This window comes from Sturnus vulgaris, chromosome 18 (genome assembly GCF_052056855.1).
Source record: "Sturnus vulgaris isolate bStuVul1 chromosome 18, bStuVul1.hap1, whole genome shotgun sequence".
Lineage (NCBI taxonomy): Eukaryota > Metazoa > Chordata > Aves > Passeriformes > Sturnidae > Sturnus > Sturnus vulgaris.
Window position 1 is genome coordinate 3,336,745 of NC_142260.1, and position 24,544 is coordinate 3,361,288.

General features: G+C 38.0%; 1 protein-coding gene across 4 annotated transcripts in view; it reads left to right on the top strand.

The window, feature by feature from the left end:
* The window catches only part of ZNF143 (zinc finger protein 143), a 36,633-nt gene that overhangs the window by 6,315 nt on the left and 5,774 nt on the right, over window positions 1-24,544 (top strand). Inside the window, exons 2-14 of one of the 4 annotated variants that reach the window (XM_088175598.1) lie at window positions 1,578-1,721; window positions 5,644-5,762; window positions 6,563-6,655; window positions 7,105-7,188; window positions 7,406-7,486; window positions 8,405-8,601; window positions 12,397-12,471; window positions 16,415-16,534; window positions 17,493-17,568; window positions 18,331-18,456; window positions 21,342-21,521; window positions 22,625-22,852; window positions 24,092-24,240. In XM_088175598.1, the coding sequence (XP_088031724.1) occupies window positions 5,651-5,762; window positions 6,563-6,655; window positions 7,105-7,188; window positions 7,406-7,486; window positions 8,405-8,601; window positions 12,397-12,471; window positions 16,415-16,534; window positions 17,493-17,568; window positions 18,331-18,456; window positions 21,342-21,521; window positions 22,625-22,852; window positions 24,092-24,240 (1,521 nt within the window). In that variant the 5' untranslated portion in view covers window positions 1,578-1,721; window positions 5,644-5,650. Of the gene's footprint in view, window positions 1-1,577; window positions 1,722-5,643; window positions 5,775-6,562; window positions 6,656-7,104; window positions 7,189-7,405; window positions 7,487-8,404; window positions 8,602-12,396; window positions 12,472-16,414; window positions 16,535-17,492; window positions 17,569-18,330; window positions 18,457-21,341; window positions 21,522-22,624; window positions 22,853-24,091; window positions 24,241-24,544 lie in introns of those variants that run through there. The other 3 variants (XM_088175597.1, XM_014876347.2, XM_014876349.2) reach the window with 3 other exon arrangements.

Sequence of the window (24,544 nt, forward strand, 5' to 3'; positions counted from 1 at the left end):
CTGGGCTTAAAGATGACAAATGATTTATGTAATCAGTGGGGGAAGAAACACTAAAAGTCCTCTTGGGTTGTCTGAAAAAACTTTTTGTGGAATAGTCATTTTTCCAGTCTGTCAGACCTTTTTTTTTTTTTTTTTTTTTTTCACTGAGACTCAAAAGACTGTAAGACTGTAACACATGTGAATTATCAATTGAAATATATTTAACCAGATTATTAATTGTAGGTACTAATTTTGAGTTTTCACACATTTGTTACTTAGACTAGTTTTGTGAAACTACTGATTCTTGCAATCATATCAGTTTCTAAGGACCTTAAGGTAGGCAGTATTTAATTCAGAAAAAAATTACATTGTACTGCAGACATACTTGAATTCATTTTAGGATCCAGCTTTGTCTAACATGGGAATACAGTTTTCTAAAATCCCTTAATAAAAGTTTCACTATTGTGAGGCTATGTATTATTTGCCATATTACCCTTCTTGATTGGTTTTTATTTGCTGTTTTTATAAGCTTTATAAAATCACAATGTTTTTGTACATTATTTAGAAGTGTATTAAAAATAAAAGTGATGTTTCTTTTCAAATGAAATAAATGCATATTATTTCAAACTTCTCAGTGCTGTCTGCATGAGGGGAGTGAACAACCACAGAGTTGCTGAATGTTTGGAGTAGCTTTTTTCTTGTCATTCTTTCCCAGTTTTTTTGCACATTCTAAGTTTGTATTTTGTAACAGTAAGTTTTCTTCCATGACTGCTATTACGAACTTTATTCCATTTCCCATTAATCATCCTCTAAGCATCATCTTTGTCTCTCTAAGGAGTTTCTGCAACTGTCACTGCAGGATTTTTTTCCTTTGTCCAGCAGTTCACTGGTACAGTTATTTAAATGATGAATTCCTGCTATTTTCCAGTCACACTGGGCTCCCTGAGCTGCTGGAGTTGCCAAGTGGCCCAAAGCCCCTTTCTGCTCCAGAGCAGCCCTGCCCTCTGCCAGCTCTTCCCTTGCTCTTCAGTTGCCTGAATGCTACCTGCTTGATTCTTCATTTTCAGTGGAGATTCCTGTTTCCAGTTGTTAGATTGAGTTTACATGAAAATCTTTGTTCTAACATTGCATCTTTTCTCCAAAACAAGTGGTAGCACCCAGAAAATCCTATTTGTTTGAGTGTTGGTGGAGGGAAAAGTACAGGAGATGCTTTCTAGATAGGCAACTTGATGAACTCTTCATGAAAAATCTTTTATTTTAACCATCCTTTCCCCCTCACATGCCTTTGGTTTCCAAGTGTTGAGAATTCAATGTGTACCTGAGAGTATTTTTTTCTGTTCAGGTGATTTGCAGGGGTGGTGGTTTGTTTTGTTTTTTTTTTTAATAAGAGCTTGTACCTCTGTGCCCTGCTGGATGGCTGCTGAAGGTATCAGTGTTAGAGGGGGTGACTGCCTGGGGTCAGACACTTTTCAGTTCAGAGATTTTCTGTTTCAGACTAATTTTTTTTTTTGTGAGAAGTGTTTTAACCATCTAAAAGAATGGTAAGATTTTTCTCTGCATGGATACCACAGACATATTTTGGTGACTAATCATTTCAGGAATGCAGGACACGTTACTGTCCGTGTGAAAGTCTGTCCAAATCTCGTCATTGATGTGCCTTTGAAAATTGACAGTTGCAACTTGCGTACGATCTGTGAAGATTTGCAAGAGTTCCCAAAGTCAAGTCTCAAGTTTTCACTTCAGTGAGTACTTCGTGACTGAGCCTGTACTTGTTTTTGCTGTAAGACAGCTCTTGAGATGAAGCAGAATCCACGTGTGTCAATCTTGCTGCTATGCAGGCCCCACCCCAGGGTTCCTGGCTTTTCCTAAAAATGGATTTTTAAGTAATGAGCTGCAATATTTGAAGTGGGTAAAGGAAATCTCTCCTAGATTTTTACTGACAGACCTCCCAGCAGACAGAAGATTTAAAGAAAAAAGCTTACTGATGTAAATGCAGAGGAATAAAAGCAATGATGTGGATTAGGGAAAGAAGGTGGTGAGATTCAGATCAAAAAAATGATGGAGACAAATTTGATGGAAGCTGAGGAGAAAACAGAAGAGACTGACTAAAGTGGAGGCAAGGAAGAGATTTGAATTTGATGAAAACCAGCTGGTTTTGAAAAAGCAAATTTAAAAATGTTAGGAGAGTAGATTTGCAGGATGGATGATACACAAACAGCAAGGTGATGCTATTGTAAATGTGTGTTATTGAAATGATTATCAGAGAGCATGGGAAGTTGGAAGGACTTTCAGAAGTTTTCTAGTTCAGGTTGATCAAGGCAAGTCTCATTTGCCCAGGGCTGTGTCAAATTGCCCTGAACCTCTACAAGGATGGAGAGTCCATACCTGTATTGGCCATTTGTTCCTGTATTTGACTGCTCTTCCCAGTGATGCTGCAGCATCATTGTCTGATAGATTGACCCTTTTCTGTTCAACACAGGCCAACTCTGAATCTTTCCTGCATCTTTCCAGCCCTGTTTGGTTTGTCAGTGTTCTCCAGTGGGGACAAAGAGGAGAGGCTGGAAGGGAGCAGCAGCACAAACACTTTTGGCTGAGGGTTTTCTTCCTGTGCAGACAGAGCAAAGCTGCTGTGTCCCTGCAGAGGGAGTGAGAGCTGGGGTGGTGTTTGGGAGGACCCCAGTGCTCCAGCCTCTTGTGGGGGATGAATGAACTCCAAGGTGGGTCTGAGCATGAGCTGCTGACACAGAGGCAGGAAGGGCACAGCCAGTGGTGTGAGGGGTCACAGAACACACCAGCAGCAAGAGAAGACCTGGGGACTAATTGCAGAAGGAGTTGGTGTGGGCATGAAGTATTTGATATTATTCTGACAAGGATGGGATTATATCTGGGAAGAGGCATGTCCTGGAAATCTGGTGTCGTGATAGGACTGAAGAAGGAAATTGGTGTTTCAAGGAGAAGGGATGGAGCTGGGGATAAGGAACTTAGTGGAAAGACAGAGGATTGAGAGGAAGATATGCTGAAAGTGACCACTGAAAGGAGCTGGAATTGGGAGAAACAGACTTGATTGCTGCTGAGTTCTTGTGTGAGTTTGTATGATTGTCCAGATCTCTGGAATAGAGGCAAGTTGTAGACATTGTTCTGTGTGCAGCAGTTCCCTTTAGTGAATTTTGTGTGTGAGAGTTGATAGCCATGCTACAGTAACAAACACTGTGAAACTATTTAAATACTGTTGCTCCTGCAGTTCTTAAATTATTCTGGCATTAGATTTATTTTCCTTACAAAGTAGCTACTCACGCCTTAAGCAATTAATTCTGCTCGCAGCTGTCTGCATGGACTGGCTCCCTCACTGCTGCCCAGAGGTGGGAGAAGAGCCATGACTTCTGGAGCAAGGCAGATGATATTTATTAAAAGTTACTTTGTGTGAGAGAAGGTAATACTCCTCAAGTAGACCCGAGGTGCAGTCTGCTGGAATTTCACTCTCTAGTTCAAGTCAACACCTGTGGCTGTGGAGCCTTTCTCCTCTGCTCTGTGAAATGGTGCAGCTGTTTTGCAGCTTCCATGAGATGTCCTGAAAACTGAGTGCCTGGAAAATGCTGACAGTACAGACCCCTGTTAGCAGAGGACAGCCAGCCTCTGGGTACCACTAGCATATTATACCAGAATTTGTTAATTTAACTTGCTGCAAGCTGGCAGTGCCTCCAGAAAAGCTGTCCTTGCAAACTGGGCTGGATAAAACTCTTTTTGCTGCTAGGTTTTTTGTTTGTTTGTTTGTTTTCCAACTGCAACAGTTTTCTGATCCTATTTGCAGCATGGGACATGAATGCTGGGCTGCTTTGTTTCTGTGCCTGTGTAGGCTCAGTCTGTAGATACATCATGATTGATTTTTGGTTTGTGAGCAAACTGCTTCCTATGAAAAAGTTTTCTGCCTATTTTGAGATGGGAGGATGATAAATAAGTAGTAGGAAAACAAGTTACTTTTCCAAACTCACAGTCATGGACATGGCAGAGGAAGAAGTTGAACTCAGAATCTCCTAGATCCTCATACAATTCCTTGTCTCTTAAATTATAGTATCCAAACAAACTTTCCTATTTCATTTTCTTCAGAGACAACTATATAAATGCAATTTAGTCTGGATGGCTTCTCCTTTTCTTGTGTATTACATCTCTTTTAGAGGCCCCATTTTCTGTAAAAGCTTCTTTTCCTGAAAAGGATGTTGGGAAGACTTACCTGTCTTCTCTTGGATCTTAAAAAAATCCCCTCACACTCATTTTGAACTATATTTTGCTTTCTGTGTTAATTTTATCTTTTTGATGCTGGTTGGTCAAGGTTCAAATTCCTTATTGCAAGGCAGTATTATAATTTCCTTAATGTTCTAGATAGAAATTATGGACATGACTCTTGGAAGGCATATCTCTTACAGAATTATGCACTGATCATTAGCAATGTTTTGGTGGTTTTGTGTGATTTTCAATGTAATGTATGAAAAAAGCAGGAGGCTTAAAACTTTCCCAAAGGTACCCTTGCTTTCCACTTCCTTTATTAAGCTGTATCTGTACCATTAACTGGAAATAAAAAACTTAGCCTGCAGCTCTAGGAAAAAGTCTGGCTCACTATATACAGTTGCATGTATTTGAAAAATATTGCTTGGGTGTGATTTTCAACTACTAAATTATTAAATACTGTAGGCACACTGGAGTACCTACATGGTCTGATTTTGTGCTCCTTTTTCTTTAATTTTGAGAGAAGTACAATTTTCTCAGTGGTCTTTGAGACTGTTGATAAATTGCTTATTCAAGAGCAGATTTCTGGACTGTAGAGGTAAAAATAGTTAAATATATTTATAAAGGTAATCATAAATAAATGAAACCCCTTAGATTATTCTTCTCATCCTTGAATTATAAACCAGCAGATCATAGAACCACAGTAGGATTAAAAGCTGTGATGTGATCTCCCATATTAAAACATGTCTGGGTAAAAATGTGAGTATGCAAAGGGACAAAGGGATGGCTCTGTGTGGTGCTGTGAGATACAGCAGTCACTCCCTGATCACTGTCCTTTTGTCTAATTAACAAATTTTATCATGGGTACTTCATTATTTTAAAGGACAGATTGCTTTGTTTGGTTGCTTTTTTGTTTAAATAGAAACCTCTGGAAAATCTAGGGAAACAGTTGAATTGTTCAGTTAGACTTTTGCAGTGTGTCCTTGTTTTTAAACCTTTTACTGGCACTGGAGAAATCTTGGATTTATACAGATAAAGCCCTGCTGTTGTCATGGGTGACTATGGGTGAATTGTCAGCTTTATTTCAGTTCTGGGGACAAATAGTTATCATTACCTGTACTGTCATTACCACCTTTATTCTTTGTACATTGGTTAAATAATTTGTATTTAACTGAAATTTAAATGTTGTTGATGCACTTTATATTAATAACTGCCACCTGAAGTCCTTAACACCTAAGTTAATTGAGGTAGTAATACTTAGCTATTTTAGATACTTTTATTCCTTCAAAGTATTTTCTAGATAAATAATTTTTTGCATCTATTTTATGCAAAACATAACATAAAATATTTGTAGCAGCTGTATAAAAATCACCTTAAACTGGGATTATGTACTACTGGTTCTATATTTCAATTTTCTCTTTTTTGAATACTTTTTCTCTCTAGGTAGACAATGTTATTAGCTCAGATAAATCGAGACTCTCAGGGAATGACAGAGTTTTCTGGAGGAGGAATGGAGGCCCAGCACGTGACTCTGTGTCTAACAGAAGCTGTAGCTGTGCAAGGTGAACCTTCAGGTTAAAATACCTCTACATTATTATGTCTTTTCTTTTTGAAACTCAGATAAAACACTAAAATTCATGTCGTGTACTCTGAATTAAAAGTTCAGCAGACAACAGTTAACCAAGATTGATTAAATTCACTAATTTAATTCTGGCTGGAAATTATCTTTTAATTAAGATAATAGAAGTGTAAATGTGCCAAAAATATATGAAATATAAAATCTGACTTTATTCTCTATATAGTCTTACTGTGTTATACGTTGTAAATTCAGTTGATACCTAAGTATGTATTAAGCAAGTTGAGTTTTAAAATAGATAATGACTTGAAATTGGCTTAAACTTGATGTTTCCTGACAGCTTTATGATTTGACATGATTACAAACTCTCTCCTAAACCTGCATTTTAATCTAAATAGTTTTGTGTGTATTAATGGCAAGTAGTGTTGTACAAAACAAAATTATCAATATAAGTATGTGTGTCATTATTTCACTGTTGAGCCTGATGATTTAATTTATAGTTTTCCTCAAACCTCAGCTTTGTAGTTATTTATTCAGTGACATTGTATTTTTGTTACTTAAGGAAAATGACATTTAGCTGTCATGTTTACTGAGCAAAATCTTGAATAAATGACCCTAATAAGTGTCAGAGGCTCAGAACCAGAAATCAAGTAAGAACTGCTTGCTCTTCTTATTTGTCAAACCAATATGCTTTGAGGAGATGTAATAATTTATGGAGGTCTTTAAGCTGAGATTTCTAGGGTTCCATACTGGTTATACTGAAGGTGAACTTTTTTTCCCTTCTAGATGGTGACAACTTGGAAAACATGGAAGGTGTAAGTTTGCAAGCAGTTACCCTGGCTGATGGCTCCACTGCTTACATTCAGCACAATTCTAAAGGTAGGCAGAGGACTGCACAGTGATGGCTGTTCAAGTGCTGTTCCCCTTTCTAACCCTCTGTAAAGTCAGGTAAAATCTCCACAGTGTTTCTTAAGTTCCAATTCCAGCTGGAAATTTCGGTAATACTATAAAATAAATCTTTTGGTTTTGATACTAATAAGGTGCAAAAATTAAATTTGGAATATAATTCAAATAAAAGTGAAGAGATCTTTATGGTCCAAACCCAGATGTCAACATTCTGCCTAACAAACAACACAGCAGATCTCTTTTGGTTTTTTTAATCCCTGAATTTTAAAAGCTCTGTACAGTCACAATTGCGCTTTCTATTTACCAGACATTATTTCTTGTGGATATTTTATTTATATGTTAATCTATAAAGTATCAACTATGTATTAAAACTGTGGTTTATTGCACAATTAAAATTCTTAAAAATATTCTGTGTATTTCAGATGGTAAATTAATGGATGGCCAAGTGATTCAATTAGAAGATGGTTCTGCTGCTTATGTTCAACACGTACCCATGCCTAAAAGCAGTGAGTGCATTAATACAAAAAATGTGTTATAAAATAATCTATTACTGCTAAATATTGATATTAAGTAATTAACAGTAATGATAATAGCTTGATTTCTTCTTTTAATGGAAATTGTCATGAAGAGATCTTAGGTATTTTGTAATCCTGGGTATTTAATGTTTATCTTTTGTTCTAATGGATTCTTTGACCTCTTGCTGTAATTCTTCCTTCTGAGCAGGGGAGAGCCTGCGCCTGGAAGATGGACAAGCGGTTCAGCTGGAAGATGGAACTACAGCATTTATCCATCACACCTCAAAAGGTAACTGGTGTGTCAGATGGGATTTACTGCATCACTGTTCAACTGAACTTCAGCAGTATCAAATAGGATACTCTCTAAAATTATCATCTTAATGGGATTCCCAGTGTCAATTACTTGTTGCTTTAACTGTGACATCTGAAAATTGTTGAAATGTTGCAGTTCTTTACTTGGGCCTCATGTAACAATTATAAATGTAATCAAGCCCAGTGTTTATTTAGCCCAGGATCACATTAAAGTGAGTATATACCTTTAGGTGGTAGGGCAGAAAATGTGACAGCTGACTGTCAAGATTGCAAATGTAGTTATTCCAGATGATAACTTATGTTTCTGCAGAAGATGATTACACTAGTCTTGGAAATAGCAGCACTTCTCTAGAAAAAGTGATCAAGTATATACTTTATGTCTGTTTAAACAAGTGTGACAATTACATTTTACAACCAACAATAATAAGAGGAAAGAATGTAATATAGAATTTTTTTGTTAAAAATAGTTTTATATTTTGTGTTTCTTTTGCATATTTGCGTGATTCTCTTCTTAAAGTGTGGGATCTAAAGTCTGAAGTAATGATATCAGTAGATTTCTTATATTATTTTCATTTTATGATAAGTGGATTTGAAATGGAAAGCATACTCGTGTTCCCGATCTCCTTTGTAAATAAAGCCAGATCAATATAAATTTTTTGGTACTTTTGTAATCATAGAAATAAAACTATGGGGGGTGTTGTCTTCAAAACAAATTCCTGTGTTATTCATAGTATTATTTTAAATGTTTATATTTCTCATATACTGGTAGTTCTGTTTCCCATGTATTTCATATGTGTGCATGACTTCAGGGGGCACTTCCTGGAGAGCAGTAGTTTCTCATGGAACAATTGCTGCTCCTTTCAGAATCCTAACACTTTGCAATATCACTCCTCAGACAGTTATGACCAGAGTGCACTGCAAGCTGTGCAGCTGGAGGATGGAACCACAGCCTACATCCACCACACAGTGCAGATGCCACAGTCAGACACCATTTTAGCCATCCAGGCTGATGGCACAGTGGCAGGACTGCACACAGGAGATGCTGCCATCGACCCAGACACCATCAGTGCTTTGGAGCAGTATGCAGCCAAGGTACCCTGCAAGGCATTTTCTCTATCCTTTGTGTTTTAATGTACAGCACAACATACCTGGCACCACAAGCCAATTGTCATTTAAGAAATAAAATTATAACTGAGTGAGTGTCAGACTCCTAGAAGAGAGAACACCAAATTGTCATGACAGTGCTTGCTGTCATGAGCAGCTCTGGTGTGTAGTGTTGCATAAAAAGGAGAAAAGATTGAACACTGAACTGCAGTCAGATTTGGAAAGCAATTTAGACAGCATTGCAAAGGAGTCTCTGGAAAGGACACTGTTTGGAAAGAAGGACAAAGTCAAATTATTCTTGTTCAAGCACTGTTGCTGGATTAATTTTTTTTTCCTGAATGGGAAGAATATGGCCTGGTGTACTGAGCAAGGACAAAACATGGTATGAAATGTAGAAAAGACAATCAGACAGTTACTGAATTAAGAAAAAAAAACTTCTTTGATCCCTATTTTCTATAGTAAAAATGCAGTAGGATGCACAAAATTCATATTGTTCACTTTACTAGACTTCTATGAAGCATGATGTAAGTGTGGTAATGGGTAATGCAACTTCCATGAGTGTAGTTAAGCACTGTCCCAGTTGCTGGATAATTGCCATCAGTGCTTGTATTGCTCTGGAAAAAGCAGAATATATTTTAAAGTCTGTCCTCTTAATGTCCCCAGGAGTTGTCAAAATTTGGGAGGCCAGTTGGGATAATTAAATATCTTATTCACTATTCTTTTCATTATGCTTCTGTCTGTTAGAATTGAGAGATCCTGAGGCAGGCAGTCAAATTGTGTTGTGATGCTATGTTTTGGCATTTCATAAATAAAAGGTAATTTGATGTTAGTTGAACTGTAATCACAAGCTTCTACACATTCCACAGGTACTATTTCATTTAGATTAAATCAGTCACAGCTTTGCCCTTCTTAACCAGCAGCTATATTAATCATCATTTCTGATATGTTTCTGTTTTGAGAAGGTGAAGAAGAAACGAAGAAATGCAAATAAACTTGCATTTTCATCCTATTTAACTCAATGTGGGTTTTTTAATACTGTAATGTGAATTTGTTTTCTGTAGTGCACTTGTGTGTTTGTTTAGGAAAATTTGTTTTCTTTAAGCTCTCATCTCATAACCTTATTCTGAATGGTACTGCTGGAACCTTTAGGGGACAGTAAGTAGAAGTGAGTTTCCAAGCAGTGCACCTGGTTTATGTAAAAAAACAAACAAAAAAAATAGTTCAGTGGTCAGAACCCTGGATCTCTCCTAAAAGGAGAAATGTGGTTTTATGATTCTCCTCCATGTCCATGCACACTTCATAGTAAGGCAAGGTACACTTTTCATAGCTGGTGTTACACTTTGGAAAAGGTACAGGAAGAAATTGAATACACATGGTAAGTATATGATAGGATTTTATAAAATTTTAAGTATCCCAAACAAGAGTAGTGACTTGTCATTGACTGCACCAGTTTCAGAACTGGGAAACATCAGGTGAAACTCTCACGTGATGGGTTCAAGAAGATTGAAAATACTTCTTCAAACACCTCAAAGTTATGCACTGCTTGTGGAATATTGTGGACACTAATGTCCTTGGATTTAGGGAGTAATTAGATAAATTCATAGAAGAAAAATGTGTCCATGGCTATTAGGTAGAAACACGTGACTTCTGGTTCAGGAAGTTCATAAACCACAAATTGCTTGGAGGTTGGCAGAATATTATGGGGAATGCATCACTACATGCTTGGCCTGTTTGTTTAGTGCTCTCCAGCATCTGCTGCTGGCTGCTGTTGGAAATTAAATGGTGCAGTAGGATTGCCTTTAGTTTGACTCATTGTAGGTGTTCTTGTGTTTTCATTTGAAGGCAGACTAAATCTTTCTTTAGCATAAAAGAGTATTTTAGGAGAAGCTCAAAGATCTGCCATGAAATCCTCCTAGAATTCTTACAGTACTGCAAAAGAGAAGTTTAAAGTTGGGTGTCTTTTTTGTTTGGTTGGTTATTTTAAGGCTTTCTTTTCGAAGCTTAAAGGGCAAAGAAAAAAACGGTGAATTTGGAGAGTGGTGGTTCTTCTTTGTTTCCTTGTTTTATGCAACAGGCAGAAACAGAAAGATGAGTGTAGAATATAAGAGAGTTCATAGAAAGACATCCAAGCAGAGTACCTAGAAGCTCACTGGAAGTGGTGTAACATGCATATTTTTCATTGTCCCTCACTTCTCCTTCAGGCATAATACTGCTTTCCACAACATGCAAAGCCCATGCAGATTTAACTAGAGTCCTCTCATTTTGGCCTGAGTCAATGCCACCATCCTCCCAAAGCAGCCAAGGAGAAAAGGTCATTGCAGAATAGCTGATGGAATTGTGAAGAGGTTACAACACTTTTTTTTTTTTTCTCCTTAAGCTTCTTTCCTGTGCTATGACAGCTGCTGGCAAAGTGCAGTCACTGGGATTTGTGCATGCCTCAGCACATGCACACCATTCTCTTTGGATCATTTGTTTCCAATAGTTGATCAAGTTCTAATTTCATGTCAGCAGTTCTTTTCTCTACCAACAACAGGAAGTTCAGGATGAAGTAATTCAAGTCTCCTTTCTGTGCAGGTTCTCCCCCCTTCCTTTAAAAATTAGGAGGGAGAAGGTCCCAAAATAGGTATTATTTCCCTCTTAAAAAAAAACCAAAACAAAAATTACCTGCTTTCTGACACTCTTTTTAATCTTTTTGTAATGTAAATTTGCCTCTGCTTGGTCACTTTCCTCATTACTGTTTTAGCTCCAAGTTCCCAAAAGTATATTGCTCATAATTGTCTAATTTAGAGAGAGAGAGAGTCTGAAAACCTCTAGTGGGATGAGTTCATGGCAGTGTGCAGGCAAACTGCTGGGGGCTGCTGCTTTGGGCAGCATCCTTCACACAGGCACCAAAATTCTCAGGGGTCTCCTGTGGGCTCTTGGCTGAAAGGGCAGGAGCAGCCCGGGGGGGGAAGGTTCCTGCCAAGAAGAATAAATAGAGAAGAATAAAATCACTTAGGCTAGGCTTAGGTGCATCAGTTTTAGCCTTGAATATAATGGATGCAGAGATGCCTGTGCTTAATACAGAGCCAATTAAGGAATGGGAAACTATGCAAAATACACTTTTAATTTTTTATATAGTGAATGGTAACATCCTGTTGAGTTGCTGCTTGTGAGAGAGTGTGGGGTGTTTGTTTAAACTGGGTAATTACATTTTTATTTAAATAAAAATGTCACATTAACATCTTAACAGTCAAATATTTTTATGAGCTCCTTGGAAACAGCAATACCTATCTCCTCCTGGAGACTGTCTTTAAAAACAAACTTATGTAGCAATACTCAAGACTTGTTTAGTTGTAATTTGACTAGTTCAAATTGAGATGTAACACATTGTCTTAGGTATTTTGATTTAAAAAGCAGTTGTGCTATTTGAAATAGCATAACAAGGAGTGAGAGATACCTTTATTACAAAAGAAGTAAATGTTTGGGGTTTTTTTGTCAGAACTCAATATTGTTAAATTTATTGATTTGTTGTAATACTTTCGTGTGTCTATTAATTTAATATCCTTAGTTCTTGCAGTCTTTGCTAGCCTGTTCTAAAAGCACTTTGCTATGCTCACTTGGCCTGTTCTGTAATGCAGGGTGATTTTTATGTAAGCTGATGTTCTATGGGATAACCTCGTTCCAAGAGGGAGCTAGAGAGCTATGAAATAATAAACCCCCAGCAATGTCTGTAACCCTCTGCTTCTCAGATGAATAAAAGTAACCTGTAAAAGTTTTTCCCATTTCAACTTTGTTTTTCAGGTGTCTATTGATGGAAATGACAGTGTTAGTAGCACAGGAATTATAGGTGAAAATGAACAAGATAAAAAAATGCAGGTATGTGCTTAATACAAAATAATTGAATATATTTATTTCTTTTGTCTTTTCTGCTCAGCAAGGTGCATGAAAGGCAGCCCTAGAGCCATGAACTAGGGTTTGCTTCTACCCTTCAGAAATTGTAGATTTCAAATTATACAGATAGATTATATTATCTCACTCTGTACAAGATCCTGTCACAAGAGTTTTAAAAAATCTTCTAATACTTACTGTTTTCTAGAGGGGTTTCCCATTAAAAAGTTATTTAAAATTATGTTGGCTTTCTAAGATTTTTCAAACTGGCCTGAGTATTTAAGTAATAAAAGTGTAAGTATTTCAGAAGTTCTTTTCCAGAGAAGGAGCTGACTTGTGATAGTATTTGAAGCAGAAAAATGCTGTCCCAGTTAATACATTTCTTGTAGGAGAGACCATTCCAGGCATAGGTCTGGAAATGTTCTTTCTTTAATGACTTATTTTGATTCCACTTACCCTGTTAGGGTCCCTGACCTTTACTGCAGGTCTTATAGGAATCAGTAGTTAAGAGTGTTGCTCCTAGAGAATGCATAAAGAAGAGAAAAATACTCCAATTTCTTCTTCTGGATCCATATTGTTAGTACACAGAAATGTAAAAACCTTTAAATGTGAAAAGATTAATCCAAAAGTTTGAAGGGTAATGGAAAATACAGGTGCAGCTTACTAAGTCTCAAGCTTTTTTCCCTGGGGTCCATAAAATTATGTAAGGTGAATGGTACTTGGTATTATAATGTGTCTTATTAAAGGGAAAGACAAAGAAAAATATATTCTGGGCTTCAAATATGCAACTAAAACAATACTAAAATCTCTATATCCTCATTTTCAGGTGACAAAATCAAAAATGGAAAAGTCATTGCATTGAGAATGGGGCAAACCTTTTCTCCTTTTTGCCTAATATAAGAAATAATGAAGTAGATAAGGAGGAAAAGAATAATTACAGGTTCACCTCTTACACAGTTAGCTCAAATTTTCTATTTTTAATCTTTTACAAGTATATCCCACAAGATTTAAAGCTGCAGACACTCCACTTTTGCCTGTGTGGGATGACTGTGGAAGGAGAGAATTGCTAATACTTGCATTATTTACTGTGTTGGACCATGTTCTAGAAAATGAAATTAAGAAATTCAGAGGCTTTGCACACTTGCAAGTTGGAATAGGGATACAACTCAAATAAAAGGCAAAATTCAAGGAAGAGTCAGATAAAATCTTTGTTGGTTTTACCTGAAGTAAGAGCATATTAAGCAAAATTACCTGTAATCAGTATCCACCTAAATATTGATTTTGGCCTCAGCCCCAAAGCAAACTGAATGTGGACGTGGTTTTATCTTATACATATATGGCAACATATGTGCAATATGGAAATGTGCCAATCTTATGGAGGATTATGTGTTCCAAACAAAACAAGAGCTGATATTTCAAAAAGGTAGTGAGGCTTAGTCTCAAATTCTGGCCCTTATAAGGTGACTACAATTGGCCTTCAGCTGAAGGGGCCCAAAGCTATCAATTATATATGAAAATATAAATCATTCTTATCTCTTGATTTAAGTAGATACCTACTTGTAAGTCATTATGTATTCATATGTATAAAGATATATACAATAGTCTCATATTTAGATGTAGAATTCAATAGGTGGATATTTATAAACTTTTTAAGTTCACAGGGAACAGAGCAGATGTCACACTACTAAGCAGTCCCTCAGACTTGCCCATGGTTAGTTAGGTGTTTCAGCAAAGAAAAAAAGCATAAAACCTCTTTGTGATTTCTGCACGGGAAAACAAAAGACCCTGTGTGCCCAAATGGATGTCTCACTAATTCCTTTCAAACCTGTCATACCCATCTGTTCATAATGCCCACTTTGGTTATATGATTCTGCTTTTATATGTGCAATAGAAAAATCTGATCCGAGATCTTTGGTTTTCTCTTGTGTTACCTCTCTGGGCTCAGGATGCATTTGTGATCTCTTAAAAACAGGGAGTTTTAAATTCTGTTTATTTATTCATTCTGTTTAAAAGTATTTGAAATACACAGTTCCTGTCAGTAAGTTCTATGTTATTAGATAGATGCTTCCTCCCCAGTTTTTGTTTCCATCTTAATATTGGTAAGATTATGGCTGGTTATTTCCTTGTAGATATCAGCGCATTGTTTTTTCAATTGTTTTCATTTTTTTTTAAACTTTGGCATACTTGAGCTTTATGACAGAACTTAGAAAGCATATACATGTTTTTATATGCTGGAACAAGAAAGAAATACTAGTAGGTTTACTGATACAAAAAAAAATTAGTGCTTCAGTGCAGGTGCTCAACCAAGCATATTCTTCATGATCCTTAATGTATTGAAGTGATTTCTGTGATTCATCCTGTCATAGGTTAAACAATAGTATCAGTAATGGGTTTCTTGATCCAGGAGCTTGTTTTTCTCCGTGGTTTCTAGAGAAGATTTACTGAAGTGATGGAGTTGAACATTTCAGCTGATTAAAAATCTTGTTTGAACTTTGCTCCTTTAGTCCTGTGAACAGGCTGAAGGTTCCATCCACTCTGAAGAATCTGTAGGAAAGGTGTCAGCAGTCAAATCTGTGATTTCTGACAGAGGAAATCAAGGTCTGTGTGCTGCTGCAGGCTCCCTGCTGGGAGGGCTCAGGTGACAGAAGTGCTGTGGTGATGGATCCAGGCTCTTTAAAAGGGCCAGGTGGGGAAGGAGAGCAGCAGGACCACACAGGGCTTTGGGATGGGACCTGGCTCACACCAGTGTGGGTGCTGAGCTGGTGACTGTCTGCCACAAGGGCATGATGAGGAAGAAGATGAAGCCTTCTTCAGACAGCTGGAAGAGCCTCGTGTTCACAGGCCCACATCCCCATGAGGAATTCTGACATCCTCAGCATCTGCCAGAAGGGCACACGAGGAGCATTCTGGAATTCAGGGATGTTCTAGGGCAGGTTACTGAGCAGCTGGCCAAGGGAGACACTTGGCAGAGCCTCAGTTGCCCAGAAGAATTAGTTGGGAATGTGAACGTTGGGAGCAGACTTGAGGAGTCTCCATCCTTAGAGATATCCTGAAGCCTTTTGGGTGTGCTGTGAGCACTCTGCTGCAGCTGGCACTGCTTTATGCTGAGAGTATTGTCTCCTCAGCCATCCTGTGCCATGTTCTCCTGGCAGTTTGGAATGGAATTGGATCTGTAACAAAAGGGAGGTGATTTAAAAGGACAGACCGTGTAACATAGTCTCGATTGCTTTGCAGAGTTGTATCAAGTGCTGATGTCTGGGCTTGTGCCTCTGTGCTCAGCCTGTAGGAATATTTCTTACATGTCAGTGTATGCAGGAGCCTCTACAAGGGTTTCTGTTGCCTCCTGAAGCTGTGCTGTTTGTTTTCCTCTTGTCATGCTAGGAGGGAGAGTAGAACCTAGCTCACAATGCTCTGATTAGCTTGATCAAAAGACATGCATGGCAGGCCAAGTATAAAATGTTTTCCTTCATTTTCAAAAAGTGCTCATTCTAAGGACATTTAATTATTGTTTGGCCTTTCCATGAACTTGTATTTGAAGGTGGTCTGATTTATAACTAACTGCCCTTAGGAACAGATCTAGCACTTCAGATATAATCTAAGACTTGTATACTAATTTGGTCATTTTACCACTGTGCTTATATTTTAAATTATTTGCCTTTGTTATTTGACTAAATATTCAAGCTTTTAAATTTGCTAGGTACAAGTAAATATGTTTTACTGTTTCCATCATGATTTTCAATTATTTATTTTTAGATTATTTACTGAGGACTCAGAAATACATGGCATAGTAAAGCAAAGAGAAACAAAAGAAACCTGTCAGAATCAACTCTGGCTTAATAGCAAAATAAAGTGTGCAACTTCTCTGATCCATTTTAGTTGTTGCTTTTTTTAGTATGTGGTTGGAGTTTTTAAATTTTCTTTTTCTCTTAAGATTGTTTTGCAAGGACATGGAACAAGAGTGACTGCAAAATCTCAACAGACTGGAGAGAAAGCATTTCGCTGTGATTATGATGGCTGTGGAAAACTGTACACAACAGCTCACCATCTTAAGGTGATGAGATGTAAAATGTGCATTGCTACTTTCTAGATGTGTTGTTTTTTTTCAAAGAAAGATTGTGGTTAAAAGTAATAGAAATTGAGAGAGAGACAGTTGCAATGGGACTGTTTTGTCAAATGTTTATTGGATTGATTTTACAGTAATTGGTGGTGCTCAGCTGAGTTTACTTGGTGTTCTGGGATCGTGTTCAACTGCTATATTGCCAGCATGTTGAGGTTGTTTCCACCAGCAGTGTCACAGAAATTCTGGAATCCAGCATTCACTTTATCAGCTTTACATGTATGCATGATCATGCAAAAATTCCACTTTTGAAATATTTCACCATCATAGTACAAAGCGAGACTCTTCAAAACTAATATTCAAAGTGAAAAGCTGCAACATCTTTTCTTCCTAGATAGCAGCTTCTTAATTCTCTTCTTTTTTAAAATTAAGTCAAGGAATTACTGCAGTGGTGAATGGTATGGGGCTGGCACAATCCCTGCTGATGAGTAACCTCCTCACAGAGCTGCTTTGTCTCTGACTGCAGGAGTCAGTGGTTGCCTTCATGAGTCACTTGCTAAAGTGATGTCCTTGCTGTAGAGGTTTCATGCAATATAAAGGCATCATTGGAAGCATTCAGTGGAGTCAAAAATCAGATAGAAAGTGGCCTCTGAGGCATATTTACCTCCTGTCTTTAATACAGTGCATGATGGCAACTCTGCATGTATTTACAGAAGGGTTTTGTGCCAAACTGACTGGCAGGATCAGGTTAGACTTTGGAAAGAGACATCTTTAGTTTTAGGGAAAATGTTGTTACCATATTTCATTATTTTTTCATCACTGATATAAACAGACACTTCAATGTGAATCTTAGTAATATAAATAAAATATGTTGGCTTTAAGAATGAACTGTTCCTGTGCTGAAATAACCAGATACAACATTTCATTAAGTCACTGTATTGGATGTCAACAGGTGCATGAAAGGTCTCACACAGGAGACAGACCATACCAGTGTGAACATCCTGGATGTGGCAAAGCCTTTGCAACAGGTAATCTTTTCCAGACTAGCTCCTCGTGCTTGTTAGTGTTTGTCTGTGAATAAAGTAAGTTTTTAATACTGCCTTTTTTTAACTGCTAAGTTGGTTGGGACAACTAGAAAAAAAATCATCTTTTCAGCTAGTGAAATTCAGGTTCATTTTCTAAAATGACTGTTTCAGGCTTCTTTAGTCATTATCTTTTCAGGGAAGTGCTGAAAGAAAATCTTGGTTAAATGCTTGTTGCAAAAGTTCACTTCAGACTGGTAGAGATTTTGATGATGATGAGTTCCTAAAAGTAATCTTAAAGAGAATGAATGTCTATGACTGCTCTTGGTTAGCACCTGTGTATGTGATTTTACTGCTGACTTCATTAGTGGTTATTGCTTTTCCTATGAGCAAATAATTAAATGTCGTTATGATGACAGTAGTGGGAAGAGGTAAAAACTAGATGGAATCCATCAATGGCTTCCTCAGAAGGCAGAATAAATATTTGTCCACATTATAAGAATTGCAGTTTATCCTTCTGAAGGGAAGGAGAAACTTTATGGAGATGCATTTTCTTCAAAAATAAAGCATCCAAGAATTTCTAAACTGTTACCCAGAGTTCTCTTGCTCTGTAGGGTAGAACGAAGAGCTTGTGAAGAATGAAAGAGTAAATTTTACTCATCCACGTTGCTGATGGGAATGGCAAGCAGAGCTTTTGCTGGGATGGTTTATGAGGAGCCTGATTTGTTGATTTGTGCTCATGCTGTGCTAAATCCCTTCTGACCCCAGGGTATGGGCTAAAGAGTCACGTGAGGACACACACTGGGGAGAAGCCTTACCGGTGCACAGAGGAGAACTGCACCAAATCCTTCAAGACTTCTGGCGACCTGCAGAAGCACATCCGGACCCACACAGGTACTGCCAGCACACACTCCTGCTCCCTTCTGACACCCGGCTGGGTTTGGAGTTTCTCCTCTCTCCTCATTCTGTGACTTACACTGACAAAATCAGCCTGTGTTTATTCTCCTTCTGAAGCCCAGTGGGCTCATTTACTGCAAATCCAGCATGCTTTGCTTGGGAAAAGTGCTTGAACATTCACACCACTACTGCAAATGCACTAACTTACAGCAGTGCATCACTTCCATCATCACTGAGTCTCATTGCCTTTACAGCTTCATCTGCAGCTGTAACAGAACAAGGAACTTTTCCTCAGTAATCTGTCTTGCCTTTTAGAAATGGCTTCAGTGTTCCTCAGTTTTGGTGCTTTAATATAACTTGCATGCAAGCTTCATGAATGTTGATATTCTGAGCTTGATATCCTCATTTCCCATCTCTTCTTCCAGCTGAAAAACAAAAATATTACAGGAAACCAAGTGTTACTAAAACTTGCAAAGGCACAAAAAATAAAATCTTACGTTTTGTCTAAAAACATTCAATTGAAAGCCAAACCACAAATTCTAGACAGCACACACTGAACTTTACAAAACTCTCTGGGTGCACACACGTGTAAAACAAGTTTGCACAATGTCTTCTTTGTGCCTGTGATCTTCCAAAAAAAGGAAAAAAAAGAAAAACAACCCTTAAATGTAGGAAGAACAATCTATCACTTGCTAACCTATTCCATTAAATATATTTATGTCTCTCCTAGAACACTGACAAGCTTTTCTGCTGCACTGTTTAAATCTTTGTGAGCCAAGAAGAAAAAATAAATAGGGATTTGGACTTTTTTCAAATTAAAAATACTAATAATATGAGGGGTGGGATGTAAATATAGGTAATAAAAGTTGTAAAAACTGAGGATTACATCAAGATATTTCTGCTTTTTTGGACTTCCATCCACAAAAAGATTCTGTTGGGATTAGTGCTGTCTTAATTTTTAAACATCAAGGTGAACACATATCTCAATTCTAGAAGAGAACTGTTGATATGCACTGCATCAAGTACAGACTATGAACTGAAAGGTTTCTGTAGCACACGCAGCTTTATTAGCTGTGGACTGTTTTCTTTCCTTTGTTATGGCCACAGAAGGTGTGTGGTAATTCAATCTCTGTTCAGCAACTGAGACAAAAGATTTGAGCCAGCCCTATGTAACCTACCCACCTGAGCAGTATTAGTAATAGCATCATCATCTCCCAGCAGACCAGGGGCCAGAGGTGTCTTATTTGATATTTATGAGTATTTTCAGGAAGGTGAAGAAGGAGAGGGAAATTGCAGCAGCTGCTTTGTGCAGGTGGATGGAGCAGGGTGAGCTGATGCCTTGTGCCAGCTGCAGCAGGGGAGGCAGGTCCGGGCTCTGCCATGGCTCACAAACCTTCCCCTTCCTTTAGTGGGTACATCAGGCTCGGCAATTTCTTCATTTTCTACCTGTTTTAAGCACAAGTGGCTCATCCCCCTCTGTGAGTAGAGTCAAGTCTCTCTTCCAGTGCCATCAGATGCTTGCCTCAGCTTTCTCCATGACTTCCCCAGACACACAGCCCTGGCATGAGAAAATGCTCTGGATGGTGCCTCGTGCTGCACTGGGGTAGAGCTTCAGGGCTTTGCATTTCTGGAGCTGGAATTCTCTGTCACCTGGAAACAGGTCACTTTGCTAGGAAGGACATTAGAATTTGAAAAGGCCCCTTCAGGGACCGGTCTGGTGACATTCCTGCGGGCATTGTTTGAGTGAGATGTGTTTGGTTTCCAGCGCAGGGTCTGTTGCTGGGTGGGGTTGGCTCTGCTGCTTTCAGACGTGTTTGGGGTCCTGGCTGAAGCCAGGATTAGGGGAGCCATGGTAACACAACACTGAGGCGTACAGGGAGTACACACTGCCTTGGCAGGAAACTGGAAAACCTTCCCAAAACAGCTGCCCCAAGGAGGGAACAGTAGTTTCCTCTGCCAAGGAGTGAAGTGCTTTGGAGTTGAGTGGTATTGCTGTCGATCAGGACTTGTTCTTTTGTTGTTAAGTACCTATTGCTGTATCTGTAGGGGTGTTCTGCTCTCTCTTGCTCTCAGATTCTGCTCTTTGGTAAAGCAGCACAGTGTGTGGAATGTACTTGTCTCTAGAAGTGGGAAATTGCATTAGGACAGCCTGTCAGTGGCTCGAACGTCTCCAAATTTAACCCCCTTTGCTCTTCTCCGTGTGCTTTGATAGATCTGAAAGGTCAGGGTTATTGCAGTATTATTGATTGGCCTTGTCTGCTGTTCACAGTGAAATGCTTTGGTGCAGTGATGTAAGTTATTGTCCTTAAACTTACTCTAAAAGAACCTGATATTTGGATTTGTGATTTGGTTTGGTCTGGGGGTTTGAAACTTGAATTTCATGGCTGCTTCTCTATGGAAAGTTTGTTCTTTTTTAAGGTTAAATGCTTTCTATAACAAGTTTTACTAATCAGTGTTTATTTTGGTTATATGTTAAGTCATGAAGGTATTTATTTCATTTGAAGAATCAACAATTGTCGAATGTCAATGGTATGATACACTTGGTTTGGGTAATAAATGTATGAACTGGGGAGGCTGTTAAATAGTTGTTAGATTATGGGCAGTGTGGAAGCTAATCCAAGCAACTGAGTCAGTTTTATACATGTTAAAATATAAGTGCTTCATAATTTAGCTTACAGACTGTCTGATTTTCCTGAATTTTGTTAGTTTGGGCTAAACTAGAACACTCCACAGTGGCATGTTCATGGATTTTCTGACTGAGGATCTCAAAGATAAGACTTGAGTGTAGGAATTTAAAGCTACCTAATTTTAAATGTAACTGAGGATTTTCATTCTTTTGTAACCCTTTTGTGTGTATACCTTTTCTTGTCTTTTTTTTTCAGGTGAAAGGCCTTTTAAGTGTCCCTTTGAAGGATGTGGCAGGTCATTCACAACATCTAATATTAGAAAGGTTCACATCAGGACACATACGGGTGAAAGGCCTTATTACTGTACAGAGCCAGGATGTGGGAGAGCCTTTGCCAGTGCAACTAATTATAAGAATCATGTGAGAATACACACAGGTACATGAGAGATTTCTTGTATTTGGAAGTGGAATCTGCTTGGGAGAGGCTGTGTCATTCTTGTGGTCAATGTTCTGGTGGGTTAATTTGGTATAATCATATTTATATGACTTGGCTTGGTAATTGTTTGGGCCTCCTCTCCCCTCAGCTGAGGATATTTAAGCAGTTACATTTCCCACCTTGCTGTCAAGACAGAATAATTTTGGTTTGGATACCAGGTTTTTTTAAACTGGACATTGGGCTGGATCCTCATGATGATTCTGAGGCTTTCCTCCCTTGTGAGCTGTTTCTCAAATAAATACCAGTAAAGGACAAGTCTGAGCTTAACTTTGGCTCACTGTTATGAGTCACCCTTTCATCACAGCTGTATTTTCCTTGCTGCTGAAACTGTGGTCAAAACTTCCTTTTACATCCTTCCTGGATGTAAAAATACTTATCTAACTTGATTTTCAGAGTTAGGGAGCAGAAATAATGAGCACAAATTTGAAGATTCTAAAATGTAAAAGCTGGTGATAGCCCTATCAGCTTGATACCATTATATATTTTATAGAAACACAGACAAGCTTCATAGAGGGATGTTTTGTATCTCAGTTTATATGTTTTTAAGTTTACAATGTAATTTGGATATTTGTTTCATTGACTTTTTAAATGGAAGATGTTTCTGTGTGAAACCATAATTGTTTATACACATGCTTCCTGTGGATTTCCTCAGAGCTTTCAATACTCAAAAGTGATGCTAGTCAATCGATATATCTGATCATTGAGGGAAACTCGATGGGGCTTCCAGTAATAAAAGAACAAAATTCTCAGTGCAATGACAAACTGAAATTGCAGCTTTCAGTCTGTATCATTCTGCCTTCATCAGAAAGATGTTTTAGATGGAATGATAGGGAGAAAAATGGGCTCAACCTGTACTGGCAGTCATTCTTAAAAAGACAGTAAGATGTTGCATTGATAAACTTTGTGAGGTTGAGCTTCTCTGTTGCTTTTGAAAGTAAAGTATGATTGGTAATGAATGTTTGTCCCTAAATATCATTTACTGACAATTTTTCCTGTGCATCCTGAATAAAGTTCTCTTTATACTTTTTTGTTTTCCCGTGCAGGGGAGAAACCCTATGTCTGTACAGTTCCTGGCTGTGACAAACGTTTCACAGAGTATTCCAGTTTATACAAACATCATGTTGTACATACTCATTCCAAACCATACAACTGCAATCACTGTGGGAAGACCTACAAGCAGATTTCTACCCTTGCTATGCACAAACGGACAGCACACAACGACACAGAGCCCATTGAGGAAGAACAAGAGGCTTTCTTTGAGCCACCTCCAGGTTAGAATTGCAGCCTTTGAACCTCTAGTTTAAAAAAAAAAAAAAAGGGGCTGGATGGTGTTTTGCTGGGGGATTTTGATAGCCAGCAAAATTAAAACATGGCTTAAAAGTTCAAGTACTTAAAAAATGTATCTTAATTTCTCTGTAAGACTTTTTAAGGTGGTAGACAGCTTGTAAACAGAAATTGCATGGTAATTGGCCAAATGGGAAACTCATTTATAGCAGTCATGGGGATAAGAGAGTAATTTGAGTTGCAGTCTCAGCAAACCTGCTAAAAACATGAATGTGAGGAAAGGACCAGAGAGACTCTAAACTGATTACAACTAACTGGACTTTTGTTAGGGATTTTTCAAAGAGTATATATAAACACCATGGCTGGTGATAATCTTTTATGTGGGAGTTAAGGCTCTGCCTTGAGGAAAAAAATCTGTTTTTGCAGCACAGTGATATGGGCTGTTTCTGCTGTGGTTTAGAGCAGTTTTTGTAAACTTTCCTAGAGGCAGAGATGAAAAGGAGCTGCTGTGCTGCAATACTCCTCAGAATATGCTGTTCATGGTCTCCTGAGTATTGAATCTTATGATTATAAAGGATCAGACTGAAGAAAATACTGTGATAGGACAAACACTTGTAAAATTGTGATTTTTAAATGTGCCTGAAGATTGGAAATATCTGCACAAACTGTTTCAGTTAGAAAAGTTGTTTTGCTATATGTTTGTGGGAAACTTCACTGAATGCCTCAAGCAGACTTGCTATCTCTTAATTCCTTCCTTTAAAGGAATGATAACATTCATTTGCTGAGGTTAAACATTTATCAAGATAATGAACTGACTTAAGTCTTCACACAAAGGCATCACTATGTTTTTCTGTATGTTTGTTAATTAATAACTTTAAAAAAAGAAAATCCAGTTGTGTTTGCATGGAGTCCCTTGCATAGAGAGATTAACATGTAATGAATATATTAGAAGTGTTTATCACCTTTTAATATTTGCTTACAAACTAAATGTGGACATAGTATTTATGTGTCTTTAGACTCATTGCTAGAAGATTATACCCCGTGTTCCCAAAATAAGACTTTCTGAGTTGCTTCTGGTATCTTTCCTTCTTTTATTTTTCTTATCTTTCCACTAAATTTTTCTGTTGGAGTGTTTAAAACCTTCAGACAAGACTGGGACTTAATCCTTGTCGTTTGCTCTCCTGAGAACATTTAAAGTATCCTCTTGCCTTCTTTGTCTCCAATAGGTCAAGGTGAAGATGTGCTCAAAGGCTCCCAGATCACCTACGTGACAGGTGTGGAGGGAGAAGATGTCATTTCTGCACAGGTTGCTACAGTTACTCAGTCGGGATTAGGCCAGCAAGTAGCACTAATATCCCAGGATGGAACCCAACATGTAAGTAACTACAGTTACAGTTCAAGTGCTGACAAAACCATTGAGGCACAGGTTTGTAGCTCCTGAAATCACATAGGATTCTTGATAAATGTTTGTGGGTTTCTTAAGGAAAGAAGCTTCTTTGGAGCTGTGTCAGGATATGTTTAGGGTTGTGCCTCCTGTGGAATATCTAAGTGAAGCCACATATTCTGACACATAAGACTGTATTAATACAAAGGTATTGGGGATTGGTGTCTCCTTGTTATCCTTGTCACTCTGATTCAACAACTGTTACCTATACAGCCTGTTCCTGAGGTTTCTCACA